Source organism: Nesoenas mayeri (assembly GCF_963082525.1).
Source record: "Nesoenas mayeri genome assembly, chromosome: 17".
Lineage (NCBI taxonomy): Eukaryota > Metazoa > Chordata > Aves > Columbiformes > Columbidae > Nesoenas > Nesoenas mayeri.
Window position 1 is genome coordinate 8492631 of NC_137565.1, and position 17700 is coordinate 8510330.

General features: G+C 39.1%; 2 protein-coding genes across 4 annotated transcripts in view; one reads left to right on the forward strand and one right to left on the reverse strand.

Annotated features, from left to right (window-relative positions):
• Positions 1-17700, reverse strand: part of PI4KA (phosphatidylinositol 4-kinase alpha) — a 55561-nt gene that overhangs the window by 28617 nt on the left and 9244 nt on the right. For all 3 annotated transcript variants that reach the window (XR_013922956.1, XM_080355128.1, XM_080355129.1), the window contains exons 11-19: positions 17194-17385; positions 16577-16677; positions 15715-15844; positions 14538-14670; positions 13840-13935; positions 13093-13276; positions 12256-12359; positions 11481-11649; positions 10407-10457 (exon numbers count right to left, since the gene is read on the reverse strand). Coding sequence is in view for 2 of the 3 variants with exons in the window: in XM_080355128.1 (XP_080211254.1) it covers positions 10407-10457; positions 11481-11649; positions 12256-12359; positions 13093-13276; positions 13840-13935; positions 14538-14670; positions 15715-15844; positions 16577-16677; positions 17194-17385 (1160 nt within the window). In the remaining variant the exon portion in view is untranslated. The remainder of the gene's footprint in view (positions 1-10406; positions 10458-11480; positions 11650-12255; positions 12360-13092; positions 13277-13839; positions 13936-14537; positions 14671-15714; positions 15845-16576; positions 16678-17193; positions 17386-17700) is intronic.
• SERPIND1 (serpin family D member 1) lies at positions 1323-7973 on the forward strand (the record flags this gene model as incomplete). Its single annotated transcript, XM_080355130.1, has 4 exons — positions 1323-2315; positions 6024-6297; positions 7248-7392; positions 7782-7973. Exons 1-4 carry the CDS (start codon positions 1460-1462, stop codon positions 7971-7973), a joined length of 1467 nt encoding a protein of 488 aa, XP_080211256.1. The 5' UTR covers positions 1323-1459.

The following is a 17700-nucleotide window of genomic DNA, read 5'->3' on the forward strand; positions in this document are numbered from 1 at the left end:
AACAAACAACATACAATTCAGCAGAGATCACCAGGCAAGGGAGGGATTTTGGCTGACGAAGTCAGTTTAGCAGTGTTTGGTTTAGGGAATGTTTACTTTGGGAGATACACAAAAACTAGCGTCAAAGTTCAGATTTAAACCCTGCCATTCCCCTTACTTGAGCTATTCCGCACATCCTTTCCATACAGTGGCTTAAAGGTAAGCTTCATTTTCATCTGCTGTTGCTTTAGGTAGCTCTGACTAAAGACGTACATATGGTGCAAAGTGGGGGAATGTTTTGCCTGTGTAAGTGCAGCTAAGCAATAATCGAACATTAGTGAAGACGAGAATGTAAAGCTGGGAACTACAGACAGCAAATTCTTCTATGCCAAAAGCAGAAAACATTGATCGATGGTTACTGGACAGAATATCTCAGCCCTAAGGGCCTGACTTCTGGGGGCGGGGAAAAAAAAGCAATGAATTTATGGAGAAACAGTAAGGAAAAGACTGACTCAGTCACAGTGTAAAGAATATTTTAAAAGCATCTTCTGTGGATCCTTCCTTGTTGCAAAAGAATTCATTTTTTGTATGGGATAATCACTGTAAATGCTTTTAGGAGTTCAGGCTAACGAGTTCAGGGGAAGAGATTAGAAAATTCAAGTTAGTTCAGTTGCTTCAGTCCTGCTACAACATGTTTGAAAATATTTTCCTTCGAGCACTGGTTTTATTCAGAGATGTACAGGTATATTGACACATTTTACTTATACAGACCAGCTCTTTGGATTGTTTGATAAATTAAAAAAATAATTCTAATGAACATTGCAGCAAGATTGTTTTAACAGTGCAGTGCCACTAATGGTATTTAGTGCAAATGCACATCCTTCTCCAGGTTTATTGCTAAATCTCTAGATCTCCTTTATTCCGTGAAATTTCAGCTTTGCTCTTCCAAAAAATACTCCCATAAAACTCCCATTTTTTGTTGTAGCTACAGCATGTGTGTTTTTCAAGTTCTTGAGTACACCTCAGTGCTCTGGTATGCTCCTGGAGGGGATGCCTGCTTCCTCCTCCCACCAAGCTCCAATCTTCACATTTATCTTCGTCATATTTTCAGCACACACTAATAACACAGTCAGTTCACATTTTAAATGCTACATGCTTATAAATAGCCTCACACATTTCAGGTAATGAGTTTGCTACTGCTGAAATATGCCGATAATGACAACTTCCATGGGGGGAGGCCAACCAATTTTTGGCAGGCTGGAGGTATTATATAAGTAAAACCAATTACCACTAAAACAGATCTATCCATCTAAATAATCTCTGTTCCACCAATTTAATGCTGTTGAATAGGGTAACCGGAGACCTTCTGCTGCGGCAGAATTCAGCCTGGACCTAAAATTAGGCAAGAGATAACTAAAATTCAATTACTCTATGGTCTCTCAACCGTGTTACATTGTTTTCCAGGTTTTGACCTGGCAGAATGAAGTTCTTATTTCAATTGCTTGCCCTTGCTCTCATTATAACATCCACATTTTGTGGAGTCAAGGACTTCAGTGAGCATTTTGAAAGCCTGAAAGATGCACAGACACATGAAAACGGGACCTATGATATGCCCAACTTACCACCGGAGTTCCACAGAGAAAACACTATCACCAACGACCTGATTGCTGAAGAGGAGGAGGAAGAGGACTACCTAGATCTTGACAAGATACTAGGTGAAGATGACTACAGCGACATTATTGATGCTGGCCCATACATGGTTTCCGAAATTCAGCAAGGAAATATTCTTGAACTATTCCACGGCAAAACGAGAATCCAGCGCCTCAATATCCTCAATGCAAACTTTGGCTTCAACCTTTACCGCAGCGTGGCAGACAAAGCCAACTCTTCAGAGAATATTCTCATGGCTCCTGTTGGCATCTCCACGGCAATGGCTATGATTTCTCTGGGTCTCAAGGGTCAAACTCAGCAGGAAGTTTTATCTGCTCTCGGCTTTCAAGACTTCATTAATGCCAGCACCAAATACGAGCTCATGACTGTTCATAATCTCTTTCGCAAACTCACTCATCGGCTCTTCAGGCGCAATTTTGGTTATACACTGAGGTCTGTCAATGATCTTTACATTCAGAAGGACTTTTCTATTCTGAATGATTTCAGAAACAATATGAAAACATACTACTTCGCTGATGCCCAACCAGCTGATTTTTCGGATCCTAACTTCATAACTAAAACCAATGAACGCATCTTGAAGCTGACCAAAGGATTAATAAAGGAAGCTCTTGTGAATGTAAACCCTACAACACTGATGATGATTCTTAACTGTCTTTACTTTAAAGGTAAGAATCTGTTATTTCAGTCTTAGCAATTTCTTGGTTTGCAATTCACTGCACACTTCATTAGAAATCCCAGACTGAACTTAAATCCAGTCCGCAGTTCAAAAAAAGTCTATTGATCCCTGACTAAGAAGCCCATTTTTGCATGTTTCTGTAGCGCAATGATGTTCCAGTCATATCCTGGAGTTAGTGAGTCTTGTAGAAATACAGTGAATGTTTATTGCATCCACAACCTCCTAGTCTAAAAGTGAGACTAAAAACCAAGACAGCAATGCAGAAGAGCCTCAGAAAGCATAAGCTCTGTAGGAGTCTCAGGTGGTGATATATTAGTTCATGTGCGAGTCACCAGTCCCATTCAATCCTACTTCAAGTTATTGGCTTCATCGAAATGGTACAGGCTGATTTCAGTTAAAACATTTAACATTTCTGGAGTATTCGGGATTCACAGGAATGACTATAATGAGTTTCAGCTTAAAGTATGTATTCTTTTATATAATCAGAGCATGATCCTTGTCAATAAGCATACACAAGGGACTGAAGAGAAAAACAAACACAGTGTTCTTCTACAACTAAAACCAAACACATTCACTACTTGCAATATTTCAGTTAATTCAGCATGAATGGTCTGCTGATATGAGCTCCTACATGTATCACTATAGGCTGAATAGTTAAAGAGGCTTGAAGTAAAGGCTGTATAATATATTCTTATAATAAATCCTTATTTTAATTTTTTTTTTTTTTTACATTGAAACTAAGAGTCTGTGGTGAGATTTTCAACATTAGTTATCTGCCTTTTTCCACAAACTTTTAAAATGGTATTAAATGAGCAAGAGGTGGGAGCTGCCAAAGGGGAACTAAAGACAAAAAAGAAATCTGATACTGACTGTTTAAGATGAAAATCAGATTAAAGTCACTTAAAACACCGGTAAGGAAAGACAGATTAGCACAAAAGGATGACAACGTTTGGAAGTATGCATAATCCTTCCCATTCTTTATAAAGGGGTTTCTTTTTCCCAATGATGTTCCTGCTTCAAGGAGGCAAATCCTCAAGGGCTTTCTTACACCTGCCTTCTCAGCATTTGATCATAGGAACTGAAAGGAACCCCATTCCTACAAGTTTATCGCTTCCCACTCGCAAGGTATTACTTCCTTGAATAATGCCACTCGTCTCTTTACAAGATCCAAAGCAGTCATTAGCATAAGATTTAAATAATTCCCTGTTCTGAAATACCATGCAAAAGGGACTTATTTGTACCCTTAAGTACATCTCTGATGATCTTATCATATTAAGTACAAGGTTTTATTGTCCATGACACCATTCTAAGGATTATGCAAAGTGAAGAAGACAATTTTTTCACAATTTGGTCAAATTTAAAATACCTTTTTGTTTTACTCTAAAATTATTAAATACTTGTGCTATATCAAAGTAACAAGAACACTGCCAAAAATTACACAGCTTTAGTACTGGAACTCTTGAGCCATCCAGACCAAAAAGACTTTGGGCTTTTTCTTCTCCTCACGGAGTCCTGTATGTCCAAACTGCCTTGGTGCTGCCTGCTAAAGGCTGCAATTTCTAACCTTCAAAACCAAACAGATCAATTCTATACTGCTGTCTGCCGTTCTTTTACCTTACAGCGACAGTCTCCTGGTAACTCCATTTCAAGTGGAACTGACATTTTTAAAAGCAAGTTCTGCTCCTGGTTTCCTAGTTTCCCCATCAGCCCCAGATACGCTAATTTTTGTCCATGTCTTTCTATTCACAATATTTCCACTGTCTGTATCATTGCAGACAAACTCTGTTGAGCCCTCAGAGCTGAGAAACCTATGAGCATTCTCAGGTACACAGAGATGCTCAATGCAAGTGACACTGAGTAATGGGATACTTGCCAAACACTAAGTCTCAAGCTCCTTTTATATTAAATAGCATCACAAAATTATTGGAAACTATTCACATTGGTAAGAAGCAAGTTTTATCTTGTATAACTGTCCAGTCTATCTCCAACTGAGATCTGCCCTCCATGCTGCAGAGGTCTGAAAAATTAGTTATGAGCTTCCTATCAAGTAGGAGCTGGCTATTTTTGCCATGGTAGATCACGGCAGCTTTTGATAACTGACAAATTTTGACAGAGCCAAAATTGCTTCTGTGAGATTCTAGTCACAAATACAAGAGAGAAGGCAATCAGAGGAGACAACTTCTGCCGCCACAGATGGATCTAAAAGACACCTTGGTGGGAAGATTCAAAACAGAAAGTCAGAAAAGTCAAAGTGCCAAGTGGTTTCAGCTGACCCCAGTGACCATGTGCCTCCGCCTGGAGAACAGCATTTTACCGCAGCACAAAACCATCCGCAAAAGTGAATTCAAGAAAAGAGTTCGCCAGCTCCTCCCTTTTCCTACGAAGAGCTGGTACAAGCGTCCCATTCCTCAGGTGATGACGGTGCTGCCAAAGCTCCCCAACCCACAGCAGCTCCAGGTCTTTAGCCAGGGGAGTCCTGTGCCGGTGAATTCCGCTCCCTGGAGAACAGCCAGATGTTGGGCTTTCTCAGAACTGAAACAATTTGCTTGGAATTAGCACAATTCAGTTTATATCCCATTCCCTTCAGAATACTAATCATAGTCTGAGCACCTCTCAGACTGCTCCCCATCAACCCGACATATGAAGAAACTATTAAAATGAAGGTTGGACTTCAGGCTTTTTTTGTTACTTCACAATAAATGCAGTGAATTCATATAAAGATCTCAGAATCACTTGCAACCTTTTAAAAAAAAGGTTACCAATTAGGGCTTAATTTGTAGCCTCTCCACACAGCTACAGCCGCATTCACTTGCTTGCCAACTGTGACCTAAAATGCAGAGCTTTAACAGGAAATACCAGTAACACTATTTCCACTATAAAATTCCAGCTTTGCCTGCCCATTAAGGAAGAAATGTTTTTTCCAGATCCTCAGCTCTGAAAAGAGATCAACAGGAACACCACTAAAAAAAAGGAATAGTCCTTTACACAGACAATAAATATTTGGGGTACATAAAGAATCTTCAAACCATGATGGCAAAGCCTTCTGGGCTGCAAAACGTGTTGAATCGTATTCTTTGGGCATAAAGGCATCAGATGACAGGCTGAAATCACACCAAACTGGGGCGCGGAATTGCGAGGTCAATCGGCAAACACTTCAAGATGTCTTAACACAAAGTTAAGTGGCTGGAATGGACTTGGCCAAGGTAACGCCTTCAGCACGGCATCTTTTATGCAAAATGAAAACAGCCATTACTTATCTTGACATTTCTGATGACTGAAACAGTCTGGTTTCAAGTATCAGATCTCTCAGAAAATACAGCTGTGCCAGTGGTTTTGCTAGGTGCAAACCCTGCCAAATATTCTGCATCTGTTTGAACTTCAGAATTTCCAGGTTCCTTGTAGAAAAAATAAAGTACACGGGAAGCCCTTTCAAATCTACAGTTTGTGTTCACCTGCTTTTATAATTCGGAACATTCAAATGAGACAAAAGTTAAGTTAGAAAGAAAGCCAGGAGTTTTAAAGTCACTTTAAACTTGTTGTCTTATTCTGGTTTAACTGAAATGAACTATCTCCTACAGTAATTCCCAATTCACACTAATCAAAGCTTAATGTAAACTGCTATTCTGCAAATATTTCATTAAACAAGGATCTTTGGGTGTTTTGCTTTGTTTATCGGTCTCCTGCATTGCATTAACAGGAACTTGGGAGAATAAGTTTCCAGTGGAAATGACAACGAAGAGAAGTTTCCGACTGAACGAGAAGCAGACAATGAAGGTTCCTATGATGCAGACTAAAGGGAACTTCCTGGCGGCCGCGGACCCCGAGCTGGACTGCGGCGTGATCCAGCTGCCGTTCGTGGGGAACATCAGCATGCTGATCGTGCTGCCGCACAAACTCTCGGGCATGAAAGCCCTAGAAAAGCAGATCACACCTCAAGTGGTGGAGAAGTGGCAGAGGAGCATGACCAACAGGTATCTGCTGAAAAGTACATCTTGTTGAAGTCTTAATGTATTTTCTTGATGAGATTGGCAAGGGTGAGTAAAGAGCACAGAGGGTAATATATGATATTTTAGTAAAAAACATAAACACCCCAAAGATGGATTTATTGCATCAAAAATCAGGACCAGTGATTTCTCAAAATTTAAATGCCATCAAGAAATCAAGGATGATTGAGATAGAGTTTTGGAACTCTGTTAGAATTTTCTTTCTATTAAGTATTTAATGCTGCAAATTTAAAGAAAAAGTTCTAACTGGTAAAGTTTACGGTGAGGAGGAAAACCAGGAGTACGCTAATAATGGGTTATTTGTGCAGAACAGTCTCGATCCTATGGAGAGCAGCCTGTGCTCACTGTCAGCACTATGCATTTCACATCTCTGCTGTGCAAAGGCACATTCAGCAACCAACAATGGACGTCACAGCCACAGGACAGAAAAAACTATACAGGCCCTCTTGTGCAAGATGACAGACTGGGTGGTATCTGTCTTCAGGCTTGATAAAAAGATAAAGAGTTGATTTGATGTACTATTCAGGAAGCCAACCTATTTCTACTGTACACAATAAGTGACAAATCTCCAATTTCATACTCCAGAAAACCTGACACTTCATTTATTACCAGCATATCCAACCAGGTACCAAACTGCTCAAAGCCAAATATCTTATACACATAAATAATGTAAATCATCATAAGTGAAATATTAAATTGAGTAACTACAAGTTTTGGGAGATGAATTAATTTTTTAAAGCACATCTTAAAATTAATGATGCCCAAGATTTGAAAGTACAAGTACAGTGAATAGTCCTGCATATTTGTGTCCTGCTTGCTGAAGACAGCAAAAAACACAAACCACAGCAGGTCTGTAAAGCAAAGGAGTCACGCAAATATGTATCTCCTCACTGATTTTTCATTTTTGTTTTTACTAGAACAAGAGAAGTGGTTCTGCCTAAATTTAAGCTGGAGAAGAGTTATAACTTGATTGGTTACCTGAGATCCATGGGAATAGAAGAACTGTTCAATGAAAAAGGCGACTACTCTGGCATATCAGATGAGAAAGTCACCATTGACAGGGTATTTACTCCTCTCCTCTTTTCCTTTCTGATTGAACTATATCACCTGAAAACATGGCAACACAGTAAGCTAAAATATTTTCTATCACCTTTCCTGTGGGACTTAGGAGGGATGTGGGTTTCTCTGCATGTCCTTGTCCATTCAGATAACAAGGAGCATGTTTAATCAGATGTCAGAGGCACCAGAAGCCTCGTGGTCGGTCAGGAACAGGCTGACTCACAAACCAAAACCAAAGGATTGCGGCTGCGGAGGAGGTGGCAGCCAGAGCGTCACAGGGAGCCCGGTGCAGGACATGGAGCGGGAAGGCTGTGAGCACATCACTTGAGTGTACTTATGAGATCCTCAATTTCTTTTTGTGTTTGTTTTCCTTTCCCTGTTTGTTTGAACAGTTCAATCATCAAGGCACAATAACTGTGAATGAGGAAGGCACGGAGGCCGGGGCAATAACCAACGTCGGGTTCATGCCTCTTTCTACTCAGATTCGCTTTATTGTCGACCGTCCCTTTTTGTTTCTGATCTACGAACATCGTACCAGCTGCCTTCTGTTCATGGGTAGAGTTGTCAACCCAGCCAAGTCTTAAAAGCAGAGAAGACCTCCACCACACTGTGATACATGGGCTGTATAATTACATGTTAATATACCAGTATCATAAAGGAAATTTTATTGTCATATTAGCTAATACAAAAGCCACTGGTATCAAAAGAAAATATGTTATCTACATGTAGTTTCACATGAATGGACTCACAGCAGTAGATAATTTGACTACAATTTAAAATGGTTAGTGCCATGTATCGGTACAAGTGTATTAAAAAAAAAAATCACAAAGTAACTTACACTTTGTGCTCTATTTCAGTGTGTAAAACATAATCAATAAAACATTTAGACTACCTGGATTCTTGAAGTTTAGCTCTAAATTTGTGCTAGGATGCCTATTTACAACAAAAAGGAATAAGGAAATCCTGAATACCTGACCAGTCTTAGAAACCTAAATCTCCCCTGTGTATTTTACATAATCTATCTTGAAAAAAAAGTATGTGTCTACATTCTTTCTTTCGCTTGTATCATTTAACATTCAGTAGACAGACACAATAAACCTTATGGACTAGTGCACCAAATAAGAGGAGATTAAAATGTCTCAGAGGAACAAAATACTAAGGGATCCACTGCTTTTCCCCAACCTAACTTGTATAATTTCAATACAGTTCTCTGATCTTCATCAATGCAATTGGCATCAAAAAGAGGCCGACCAGGTAAAATACATAAAGATCCTTACAATACCTTCTATAGTGGAAGCAGTCAGCAAAATGCCCTTTCACTGGCTCAGATTTAATTAGTTTATCAATGATTAAATGAGCTGGAGCATCTGAAATATGGGGTTTTTGAGACCTAAGTAACAGGAATTATTCAAGGGAAAGAGCTCAAGCAGAGAAGCAAATCAGCTACTACTCAAAACTCATGATCTTCATACATTGTGCAAGAAAGGCAAATATTTGCCTCAACAACCATAATGTAACCATTAACTCTTGCTTCAGATTCTGGCACTATCTGACTTCATTTAAAGGTCACATTGGTTAAGAAAAAAATGCAGTTCTCACCAGCTATTCAGAGCAAATATATGATCAATAAAAATTTGAAACAGAAAAGTACTTTCATAACTATTACATTAAGTCTCTAACGAGCATTTATCTTATCTCAATATGCAAGGAATGATCTTGCTTTCACCCAAATCAGTGTTGGCATTACTGACAGCTGAAAAATACCACCCACTAGAAGATCTCTCTCCACACAGGAGTAGGTAGTTCATGCAAAAAACAAGCACCTATCAAATAACAGCAACCCCAGACATCTATAAACACAGTTCTGGAAAGCCAAGATCCAGCCCTTGTGACCACCAGTGAATCCAAGAAGAGCTTGTGTTGGAAACTAGTGGGAGAGACGAGAAAGGAGGGGAACAGCTTTTTGATCTTTAACCAGTGCTAATTTTAGGCTCAGCTCTTTGAAAAGTTTCAGTGAAGAGGTTTGTGGAAGCAGAGTATGACATGACCAATTTTTTTTTCTGCTCATTAATGGATGTGCAGTATGAGCAAGTTACAAGTAGGCATGCCCACCGCAGATATGGAATACATTTTCCCCTTTTGTCACACTAGCTGTGCAGGAAAAGTCCCACAGAAGAATTCAGCTTCAGGAGAGGATAAAGTGATATGATGCTCTTTGTCCTCCAGTAAGTTTATGTCTAGGGATCTTTTAGACATGATGCTTTTCTAAAAGCTACAGCAGTTGGGCAACTAGTCCTACTGACTTGGAAACCCAGCTTGGACGTACCCAATTTTCTGTTAGAGATCTAAAATTGTTGCATACCAATTTTTGGCTGAATTAGTAGCTGTACTTTCATTTAAAAAAAACAAAGTACTTCCCCCAGAAGAACTTGTCATCCAAGACCAAAACCAGATATACATCAAAATAAATGAGTCTGGATTGGACACCAGTGTCCTTCCCCATTTCCTAAAATGCTTTCAGCATGACAACCCAATCTAGTTTCAGAAGACACAGGACACTTCCTCCCCTTCCCCTCTTTATTTTTTTTCCTTTTAAGAAGCAGAATTCACAGTGCTGCCAAACTAGGATTTATTTTTAACTCTGTTTCTATTAACTTTTGTTTTCCACTTTTCCTCCTCAGGCCACAGACACACGCCGTTTATTACAGTGCATGCCCAACACTAGTCAAAGAAATATCCCCTGTAGTATTATTTAGCTCATGAACCTCAAATTCTTGACTAGCAACAACCTAACCCTGAATCACAAAAGATTAATTATTTTAAGACGTATGTCATTACTAAACAAATGTTTCCCCCCCTCTTAAAGCAAGAAATATTATTTTCCATTATTATAGTTCTCTCGGATGCTTACTTCTGCACTAATTGTTAATAAAACCATTTGACCATGGAATAGAACTGATATTTGATATATAAGAGAAAATGTATTGTTTGCAACAACCCAACCATTGGATACTCACCACAGCAATAACAGGAATCAGCACACCCAGATTCCCTGCACTGCTGGAGGCCTGAGAAAGAAAAAGGAAATTATCAGTTAACCTACAGAAGCATTTCTCAAATACCTGCTACAAGACAGATTTTAAGCATCAAACATTGTTACTGTCTATGCAAATGAAAACATATATTCCCAATAACAACTCTATCCTGCAAAAAGATGTGCATGAGGCGGCCAAGAGAGCACCCCAGAGATCCACAGCACTGGGCACATCCCAGAGCCTTCCGCAAAACTTTTCAGGTGGCTCCTCAGTTCAGAAATTGAAGGGATTTTCTCCCCCTCCAGCACAGGGTCTTCCGTGTTTGAAAGTCAGGTGTTATGCCTTGAGCTAAAGGTGGGGGAGAGAGGAGAGAGAGTCCTAAACAGTCTTCAGATGAGGCAATAATGATACAACCCAACTAAAACACATTTTAGTTATCTTTCCTGTAGTGTACAAGATAAAGCAAAACAAGAGATGGACCCTTAAATATTTTTGAAGGAAATAAAAGATATATATAAAATATTATTTTTATATATATAGATATAAAATAAAAATATATAATAAAAACTGCTATCAGTATCTTCATAATAAAGAAACACTGCCTCCTAGCTCAATCCCATGTTAAATCAACGTTTCCCTTTCCAGGCAGCTTTAAGTCAGTGCAGCAGTTTGTCTCCCATAGCGATTCCAAAACGGAAACAGTGGAAAAACAGCCCTGAAAGGAAGAGGGTGGAACCTAATTCACAAGTGTCATCTTAGAGCAATGTTTACAATCTGGTTTTCACCTTTTCAGCTCACTTATCTGCAGTTAAAAGGACCTGTGATACCTATGGAGACATATTTTCCACCACAGATGTCACAAAAAGCAGATTATAGACATGTTCCCTTTAAAGGGGTTGGCATCCACGATTGAATGCTGCTTATCTTCAAAGCGGACAGCTTCATTTCATTCTTAGGTTTAAGGAAGCGTGGCTTTGGTTCAAAAGACACACAGAAGGCTATGTTTAGTCATGCCATCTGTATAAATGCACAGCTGCACACAAATGCGTATCTGACCTTCAGTGCTGGTCCTTTCTCACTGGCTCTCTCGCTGGCTCTCTTGCCCTCCAGCCCGAGCTGAACAAACAGCTCCAGCAAGTTCATCAGCAGCTCATCCACAAGGTGTTCTCCTTGGATGTTGGCAGCGATGTTAGCCAGGGCGTTAATGACTGCTAAGGAACAGTGTCTGAGAAGAAAACACAGTTACGAACAAGCAATTCCTCCACATTTCACATTTTCAGTGCTTTCTTCATACTGCTCATAGGAACTACATATCCAGCCCACTCCAACTACACACAAAGTCAGTGATAATATTTAATTATAACAGGGACTAAAAAGTGTGCTTACTAAGAAAAATTGTTAATGGCTTGCGTTGAATCCCTAACAAGTGCTGGGATCACATTTAAAAAACAACACCAACACCCCCCCAAACCAAACACCACCCCAATGGAGCTTCATTAGCTTTTCTAGGCTAAGAGATTAATCACTCTACTTATAGATGACATAAGTCATCAATGTCAACTATCATTTACAACCATTAACTCCTCACAGAGGAGAAAAGAAAAAAAATCAGTACTACCTGTAGGGAAAAACATTTTTAGGAATCTCTCCATTATGAAGTGCAACTATTTTTAAACTATATATATTACTTTTTAGCATCAACGAGAAAAGAACAGTACTATTTATAACCTTGTTATAAAACTTATACCAGGAAAAAGAGAAAATCTCTGATGTAGCATAAAGGATTTTCAATATAATATTCATACATTCAAGGGACACAGTCAAGTGTTACCTGTATCCGTGATCCTTATAATCTTTAGTGGCAGAGTAAACAACTGAACTTGCTTTAACACTGATTTGCTGAAACAGATTCCACACCTCCTGGTAAATGTATTGCTGTAAAAAAGCCACAATAAACAGAGCATTAAATAGAGCTGACTGAATGCAATCTCTCTAAAGAACAACCCTGTAAAATAAAGTATAATGACGTTCTTCAGAGACGTATCTAATCATCGCCTGAGCAACAGCTTCAGCTTCCATTAAGCACACAAAGGGAAGTGCTTTCGTTAGTGTTTTTAATTGCTCAAATTATACAAAATTTATTAAGTTCTTCAACTCCACCTTCCCGATGGAAAACTTTTTCAGGCTTCTGAGTTTTGGCAAATAATTGCTTGCTTGGAGGCACAAATTATATTCAGAAAAAGTCAGTTAATTAGTGTATGACTGAAGAAGACAATCTATACTTTAAAATTTATGGACGTACAAAGACTTTGAAAGTTAATTACTGATATGAAAAATGAAAATGTGCACCTATTCAGGACAGAGGCTAAGTTTGTAATCTTATTAACTTTTGAAGACATTGAGTTTGGTGGGGTTTTTACAGGTTTTAGGTTTTTTTATTTAGAACACCCCTTTATTTTCTACAGGGATCAATCTTTACAGGGACAGCATCTTACACATCATTAATTAGCTTTCTTTAGAGACACGAGGATTGTACAAGCACGTATCTGTGGTGAAGAAAAGAAAAACCTCAAAAAACATCTGCAAATGCAGTTTGTAAAATACGTTTCCTTTTAACTACAGGAAAGGGATCAGGAACGGTCACTCCCGTGGCCAGTTCTCTCCTTACATTTCCGGTGATGACCAAGCAGCCCAGCTGATCAATGATGAGCACATCCAGATGAGAAGGTGGCTGGCAAAACTTCTGCTGTAAGATCTGCAGGATGGGTTCCATCATTTTCGGGGTGTCCCTCAGTGCCACTGCAATGTGGCCTAGTGCACGAATTGTGTGGTCAGGAATCAAATGAGCTTCCCTGTTAGAAAAACAAAAAACCCCAAAACAGTACCTTTAACTGCTCATCAGTTCTCAAGACCTCCAAGCATGGTTATATTATATGTAAGAAACAGTTCAAATACTAAATTTAACATCACTAACAGCTTTAAATATTGCCACTCTAGGTACCCATCTACTCCCAGCATTAACATTAGAGATACAATTGCACAAGTTGGTTTTCAAAAGAAAACACAAAAATCCACTATCCAAGAAATTCACACTAATCCATGGACAAACTGTTCTAGAAACAACAAAAAGAGGTAAAAGTGATATGCAAAACATTAAAAGATGACAGTCAGACCAGCTACAACAGGTCCTGGCCTTGGAAGTTTCTTGGTTGGCAAGTCTCTTAAAAATGAGGCAACTTAAATGCCACAAGTGGCAAGCTGTGGCAAGCCATAAAAGACAGCTGAAGGCTGGGGGATGCAGCAGAGAGAGTATCACTCCACCTAGGACTCCACATTGGCTAATACTCACCAATAATTTGCTGATTTGATCAGACAAAAATGAAGGAAAAAATGGCGTTGATGACCAACAACTTACTTATCACTCTCTTGAGAGATGTAGAGACGGTTCGATAAACTGGCAAGAAAGGCCTCAACAATCACTGAATCTATGGTCAAGCCGGCTTTCAAGCACCTGAAATAACAATGAACAGAAAACTTGCGAGAACAGCCAGATAAAAATGCACAAGTTAAACATTTCACTTTTCACTACTGTAAATGCACACCAGGTATAAGGAAAATACGTTTATACTGGAGTATAAGAGCTGATTGTCTAGGAACGCTGCAGATGTGTTTAAAAAATTGAGCAGAGTTTCTACTGCTGCTTTCTCCAGCAACAATAAGGATGAGGATATGCAATAAGGTAAATTCAGAATTCACTGCTTTAGAAACTTCAATCCCTTGTTTCTAGTCACCAACTATTTGTCTTCCCTCCAGCTCCCTGGAGCTCTCTAGAAGGGAAGAATGACCATTACACTGCACACATTTGAGTGCGTTACAATAGGCTCACTCAACATGATAATCTAAGTAGAAAATTCATAGGTGGGAAGCAAAACAATGAGACTGAGTTATTACAATTAGGATATAAACAGAATTAAAGGATGTCTGAAGACAAATGAAGTCGCAAACAAAAAAAGGCGAAAAGCCTTTACAGCAGCACCTCCTAAACCATTCACAACACTTTTCCACTAGCGAAAAAGAACACAGGTTCCAACATGGTGCAAGTCTCCCTCTTACCTGCAGATGTTGTCTATGGCAATGTCACGCAGCTGCTCATACATGGATGGTTGACTTTTCTTGCCAGGCATTACATTTAGAGTGGACTCCGAATGCTCGTTGGTTACACTGATCTTGATGTCATTACCACCGACTAAGAACACAGAGTACAGAAATCAACACCATCTGAAACAGCTTTTTTCCTCCCAAGGTGAGAGTAATATCTGTCAAGTGGGTTCAAAACAGCCTGCTTTACAGCTCAGAGCTGAGCTGAAGAACTTCGCAAGTGCATGTGTTGTCACTAGCTATGCAAGATATTGCTCCATTTAACTATTCCTAAATAATTATTCCTAAATTTAATCACCATCAGTTCTCATTTTACCTGTTCTGCTTTGGCAATACGATACTGCTTTTGCATTAGCAAGCGATTTAAATTGAACATTTTCTTCTTGGAAATTGTAACTTGATATTACAATTGAAAAACAACAAAAAGCCTGCCAGGTGCCATCAAGATGGTCATAGGGTTGGAACACAGGGCCTGTACAAAGAGTCTGAAGAACACAGCCTTGTTCAGCCTGGAGAAGAGGCAGCTCTGGACAGACTCAATGCTGCCTTCTGAAAACAGATTTCATGGGAGAATGAGACACAACACCCATAACTTGAAACAGGGCACTTTCCAATTGGATATGGGATTCTTTTCCCCCCCCACTATGAGGATAATTATGCATTGACTCAGATTGTAGAACCTCTTTCCTTGGAGGTTTCTGGAGGTCCATGTGGACAAAGCCCTAAGCAAACTGCTCTGAATTGGGTGCAGGAGGTTGACGCACATAATACACAATCAACCTACAATACTGCAGTATCACGCTACGGCTGTTGGTGATCTCACTCACGACAAAGTGCTTCAGATAAGACTATCCTGGTTTCAGCAGAAGAGGCACTGCAATATTGCTGCTGGGATAAAAAACAGTTATATCTATATATACTGCTTGCCCCTAGGTACACTTCCACCAGAATTTGATTTGCATTTCTCCTCTCCACCTCCAAGAAGGAAGAAAATAATTAATAACTAAAAAAAAATCACAAATGCATCTCCATTTCCCCCTACAGCTGTATCACCACAAAACACCCCAAAAAGCCGTAGAAGTTGGAAAACAATCACCAGCTTATCCTTGGAACACAGTCTTTTTTCCTTTACCTGTGTGATACTGGCTGTGGTACTTGTAAAGTTTCACAAGCACTGGGGAAGGTATCACAAGAAAGTCTCTCAAGGATGGATTGACAGAATGAACCACAACAGGGAACCGCTCACACAAACGACCCAGACCCTAAAAAAGGGAATAAAAAATATAACATAGCTTTAGAATATAACAGAACAAATTGTTTATTTCAACTGTAAGCTTGCAACTTCAGCTCTATACAAAAAAACACCAAACCAAAACAAACCACACACAGTTCCAAGAGATTCGATTTTTAGCAGAAGATTTAGTCATTTCAAGCCTCTAACTCTCTTAGATTGTCCAGTGATGCCAGTCAGGCCTTGCTGCTTTCTTTCTGGGTGATTTCACAGGAGTTACGCAACATGAACTGCACTCTCTAAAAATAAAATTAATGTACAAGTTCCAAAATTTAAAGAATCCTGATAATTTAGAGAACCCTGATAATCTATTTGCTATGTAGCAGAAAGCATATTTGTAAGACTTTGAACAAGTGCCCAATAAGAAGATGAAAAATTAGAATAAACCAAGCCTTAGTCTCAAAACTCAGTGATCTGACAGTACCAATATTTTAACTGTTTATGTAATGGACTAAGAGGCTAAATATTTCAGAAGTTAAATACTGGTTAGAAAAAACCTCATCAATATTATTCTTCAAGAAGCAGCTGAGCTAAGAACATTTTCAATGCACTGCAGTTCTAGTTTCCACACCGGACCTCTAAAGTCCAAATGGAGAACACATTGCTGGAAGTACCAGCAGATAAAGTGTTGTTCTAGTGACCTGTTAAACTCCCCAGACTCTCACTCACTGGTGCAGTAACGTCAAATACTGTGAAGACCGACCTGCAAACAGCAAATCAGCAACGGCAAGTGAGCAATGATGACTTTGCTCGAGGTTTTTGACTGCAGCTTCTCTGATAACTTGATGCACAGGTTTTCTGCACCTTAAACAAAAAGAACAACAGAAAAAAATATGTTTATCAGATTTCTTATTAGGCCACACACAACACAATGCTTACTGGAATTTCTAAAACAATGCAGAAAATGTATCAGCTTCACTTTTCTCATATCACAATTCCTCAAAGAGATTTAGTGAGAAAGATCTTCCCAGTCCTGTTTTTTCATTAAAAGAATGGCTGAGAAACATTTAAGTCACTAAGAGCAATAAGTAAAAATATAAAATAAACTAGAAAATAAGCAGCTGAATGTGATGCAGCAATTATAGCAACTTTTGTAGATAAGCCAATAGGATGTTTCTGTTTCTGTGAAGAGACGTCTAACTACCCAGCCAACTGCTTTGACAACTTTCTGATGGAAGTTTTCCTCCTGTATTCTAACAGCAAAAAGTATTACGCTGAAATTTATTTTATATTTCTCTGAGCATCATCTGCTCTCAGAGAACTTAAGTATTTCTACAACTCAAAATAAAGACATTTGAGAGACCAAGGAGCATTTCGTACCTTGCTCATCTTTCACAGCCCACACCATGAGGTCCACGCAGGCGGCATTCGCCTGACAACGCAGTTTTAGAGGACTCAGTTCATTGTGCAGTCGATCCACGTCATGAAGGATTTTCTGCAGTTCTGATTGACTGCTGTTGAATTGCTCTAGCACAAAATCATGGATTTCCTTCACAAATAAGTTGGGAAGGTCTAAAGAAATAAAAGGAAATAGCATTATATTAGAAGGTTGGGAGTCACTTATCAGAATTACAGCATTTATAAAACCATTGTGATTATAAATGAAATTATTCCATAAAGTTTATCCTTTACCTAAAAGACAAGTTCCATAGCAAAGCCCACCAGTAAACAGACAATAGAAATGTCATCTATTAATCCTTTAAGCAGTGCTCAAAATTTTTTTCTATACCCATAGCACCTTTCTCACATGGAAACATTTCAAAATACAAATTCTACAGCAATCGTGGAGTTTCCAGGAAATGCAACCCCCAATGTTCAAGCACTCAA